Source organism: Rhinopithecus bieti, unplaced genomic scaffold (genome assembly GCF_001698545.2).
Source record: "Rhinopithecus bieti isolate Rb0 unplaced genomic scaffold, ASM169854v2 scaffold_7212, whole genome shotgun sequence".
Classification (NCBI taxonomy): Eukaryota; Metazoa; Chordata; class Mammalia; order Primates; family Cercopithecidae; genus Rhinopithecus; species Rhinopithecus bieti.
Window position 1 is genome coordinate 5505344 of NW_016806198.1, and position 4558 is coordinate 5509901.

Sequence of the window (4558 nt, forward strand, 5' to 3'; positions counted from 1 at the left end):
GGGGGGGGCGGGAAGAATCAAGCTAATGTGACTTAAGCTTCATTGCTAAAGACATGGATTCTATAACGAGGGAGGTGATAGTCCCTATATCTCTTGGACAGACACACCTAAAGGGCTAGGTTCTATGGTTGGCATGATATTTAAGAGGAACTCTAAAAAGTGGAGAATACTCAGAGAAAACCATCAAACTATGATAGCTAAGGGATCAAAACTACATCATGTCATATAAAGATGAGTTAAATGAACTGGAGAACTTTTAATATGGAAAAGCAAGGACCCAGGGAGGACATGGAAACTCTTTAAATAGCTGAATAGATCTCAAATGGAAGATAGAAGGAACAGAAAAGGAAGGGAAAGAAAAGAAGGGAGGAAGTGAACATTTATTAAGTCCATACTAGGTGCTAAGCACAGACCATTTATTTTATTATGTAATTATTAAGATAACCCGATAAGAAAGATCTTTTTTCTTGTTTTACATATAAGGAAACAGTCTAAGAGGCTAAGTGACTAGATTAAGGTTACTCACCTAAGCAATGACAGAGTTGGAATTATGGGCTTAGAGGGTGATTGACTTCAAATCCCCTGTCTTGTCCACTATGCTACAGCCCATATTTGTTCAGTGAAGGGTTGTGGGGGTGCTTAGTAAGTGTGGGGTCCTTCTTACTGAAGGTGTGTATGCAGAGAGGGACAATGTTTGTCAGAAATATGGCAGATAGGAAATCTGGTGGGGCTGCAGACATGACCGTCAAAACTCCTTCTGATTCTTAGAATCTGTGATTTTCTGGAAGCATATGGTCCCAATTTATGCAATTAAGTGGAATACATAATATGTAAAAATTATTGAAAGCATCAAGGTAAGAGCACATGAGAGCTATTGTACTATCAGTGCTGTTAACTGATTGACACAAAACCACCCCAAGAACTCAGATACATTCAGACAGTATATATTTTCATAGGTTTTACCAGATTTCCATAGCCTGTCAGGTGATTTCATTCAGTAACTGGCATTGAGTTTATTTACATACTGAACATTTTTTAGGCCCACAATATCTGCCCTCCAGTAAGGTATAAAATAATTACTGAGGCGGACATACACACACAAAAATCACGGTGAGATTAATTGGGGTTTAGGACAAAGAAAAATAATTTTTATGGGAGAACAGAGGGGGGAAAACTAAGCAGTTTTGAAGAAATAACACATAACATACTCTTTTATCCAATATGGCTCTATTACTATTGTCAGCAGGCTTCCACCAAACCTCATCTCAAGAAATTTTACATTTATGAAACATTTTCATAATAATTTGGTTGCCTGTCAATTATAGGGCCATGTAATTCCTTCCTTCCTTCCTTCCTTCCTTCCTTCCTTCCTTCCTTCCTTCCTTCCTTCCTTCCTTCCTTCCTTCCTTCCTTCCTCCCTCCCTCCCTTCCTTCCTCCCTCCCTCCTGTCTTCCATCCTTCCTTCCTCCCTCTCTCCTTCCCTCCCTCCCTTCCTTCCTTCCTTCCTCCCTCCCTCTCTTCCTTCCTTCCTTCCTTCCTTCCTTCCTTCCTTCCTTCCTTCCTTCCTTCCTTCCTTCCCTTATTCGTTTATTCCTTTCTTCCCTTCTTTCTCTCCCTCTTTCTTTCTCTCTCTTTTCCTCCTTCCTTTAGATACAGGGTCTTTGGTATGGTGCCCAGGCTGGAGTGCAGTGGCTATTCACAGGCATGAATAGCATACTGCAGCTTCAAACTTCCTGGGCTAAAGGGATCCTCCTGCCTTAGCCTTCCGAGTAGCTAGACTATAGGCACACACCACCAATGCCATCTCAATGTGATTGGTTTTTAAAACTAAGACACATATAGGTTTATTCAAGGAATTATGAGGCTTCCCTGGATACCAAATCAGGGAAGGTAACCGTGTGCCCATTTGTGCAGCCAACCTGGAGGGAAATTTGCACAGGTCAAAAATGATCCTTTTGACTGCATGTTCACCCTGTACCTCATATGTTTCCGGTGGCTATATAGTTATAATGTCTCTATTACAGTGACAAGATTAAAGATCTGGCAACTGGAGGGCTATTCAAAATAAGGGAGTAGAGGGGATTTGGAGCTTCTGACATCCCATCCAAAAAAATATAATAGACTAACATCAAACGTAGGTTCATCGTATGGTGAGGAAAGTGATTAGCCATCGTGTTTTCACCAAGGTTTAAAACAGAAAGAAGCACTAAAGGATCTGTAGTTCAATGCTGTCATAGGTGAGGAGATGAAGCCCAGAAGGTTAAGAGTGACATTCCTAATGGTTGCAGAAGTAATTGACAGTCATGGATGCAAAGATGTTATTTTCCTTCACAGTGACGAGATGTGGTTGATGTGGGACTGGATGTGCTGAATAGATATTTAAAGGGCTTTCCCTTTTCCTTCTTAGTTTTACCTGTGATTCCCTGGATGGTGACTATTCTTTTGAATGCAGCTCCATAGATCCCCTGACAGGCTCCCACTATATCTGTCGCCGAAGTCCCAGACTCCTCACCAATGGCTACTATATTTGGACCAAAGACAGCTTCCTGTGCGACAAAGATGGCAACATAACTCTGAACCCAACCCAGACCAGTGTTATGTACAAAGAGAACTTAGTTAGGTAAGTAGAGCATATTACAGAAAGAAATCTGAAGTCCAATCCACCCATTAATTGTTCACTCATTCATTTATTCACCCAACTATCTTTTACAAGGAGCCCATTATTGTTCCAGACTGTGGAAATACAAAGGGTAAGAGGGAATGGGCATAGCCAACATGAAAACAAATGAGAGCGATGAAGTAATATGGATGCAAGGATAGAAACCTGTCAGGGTGCAGTGAAGGGATAAAAGAAAGGAGATACATTTTACTTGGGGAATAAGTAAAAATAAACTCACTAGAGGTGGTGATGGCTGATTTAAGTCTTGAAAAATGTAGGATGTTAGTTAAAATAAAAATAGGCAAGAGGACGTCTGGAAAGATGGCACAGGCGTGGCGTTCTGAGAGACCCTGGTAAAACTTGGAGAATAGCAAATAGTTTGGTAGGAATAAGCTTAGGGTGGGAAGGTGTGTTTTGTAAGAAAGAAGACAGCACAGGAGCAGGGGCTGGATGAAAGGGGTTAAATTTCAGGCTAAGGAGTTTGAGCAGTACTCTATAGATGAAGAGGAGTCATTAATAAATTATCAGATGTATTCTTAGAAAGATAATAATGACTGCTATGGAAAGGATGGGTGGTTGGATGTGTGTGAATATGTCAGTAGAGAGTGAGTACAATGGGAAAAATGAAGACAAGGTATCCATGGATTAAAAGCAAGTTGTGGTAGCAATGATGAAAGAATAAGGGTGGGGAGATAGATAAAAAGAATGGTAAAGGGGTGGAATCTTGGTCATCCAAAGATGTGGGAGGTCCAGCAAAGGAAGAACACTTGCATGAATCTTAGGACTCTGGTTCTGTCAACTAGATGTGTGGTAGGACCATTTAACAAGATCAGAAAGAAAGGACGGGCATGTTTGAGGAAAGAAGATGGATGAGTTCACTTTGGATCGGTACATTTGGATAATCACATTCATTTTCTTTTGCTTCAAAACCACCCATGTGCTGACTGAATCAGTCAGCTATTGACACAATAAGGCTGTGTAACAAATAACTGTCAAATCTTAATGATATAAAACAATGAGTCCACACATGTTGGAAGTTAGTTGGAGTAGGTTGGTTTAGTCTGAACAAGGTTGAGGTTGGTTTCAATTGGAATCAGTGTGCATCATATAGGTCATTCCCTTGAGACCATTTGACTACAGAAAAATGTTCTTTCCATTGTAATTACACAAATGCAAGAGGACATACCCTAACAGCAGATACATTTCAAGCCTCTGTGTGCATCAATCTGCTACCATCTCACTGGTCAATCCAACTTATATGGGCAAGTCGTAATAAGGGTCAGGGAAATACTCTACCCTTGTTGATGAGGGAGGGAGGCATTTCCTATAGTCATCTCAAACCCAGTATGTCCAAAATAGATTAGGTCACCTTTCTTTCAAAATGTTTCTCACATGATTTCTATTTCAATGAAAAAAAGCACCATTTATCCTCTGCTGTGAGTCTCTCTAGACTTGACATTTTTATTCATACATCCCTTTTAGTCAGTTGGTCAGGGTAAGATGGTGTAGGTAGTAACCTATAGATCTAAATATGTAATGTTTGAAATGAAAGCAGATTTTATTTCTTCTTCTTTTTTTTATTATTATTATACTTTAAGTTCTAGGGTACATGTACATAATGTGCAGGTTTGTTACATATGTATACTTGTGCCATGTTGGTGTGCTGCACCCATCAACTCGTCAGCACCCATCAATTCGTCATTGATATCAGGTATAACTCCCAGTGCAATTCCTCCCCCCTCCCCCCTCCCCATGATAGGCCCTGGTGTGTGATGTTCCCCTTCCCGAGTCCAAGTGATCTCATTGTTCAGTTCCCACCTATGAGTGAGAACATGCGGTGTTTGGTTTTCTGTTCTTGTGATAGTTTGCTAAGAATGATGGTTTCCAGCTGCATCCATG

General features: G+C 40.6%; 1 protein-coding gene across 9 annotated transcripts in view; it reads left to right on the top strand.

The window, feature by feature from the left end:
• The window catches only part of TMEM71 (transmembrane protein 71), a 55722-nt gene that overhangs the window by 6791 nt on the left and 44373 nt on the right, over positions 1–4558 (top strand). For all 9 annotated transcript variants that reach the window (XM_017875159.1, XM_017875163.1, XM_017875167.1 and 6 more), the window contains exon 4: positions 2408–2620. In XM_017875159.1, coding sequence (XP_017730648.1) covers positions 2408–2620 — 213 coding nt within the window. The remainder of the gene's footprint in view (positions 1–2407; positions 2621–4558) is intronic.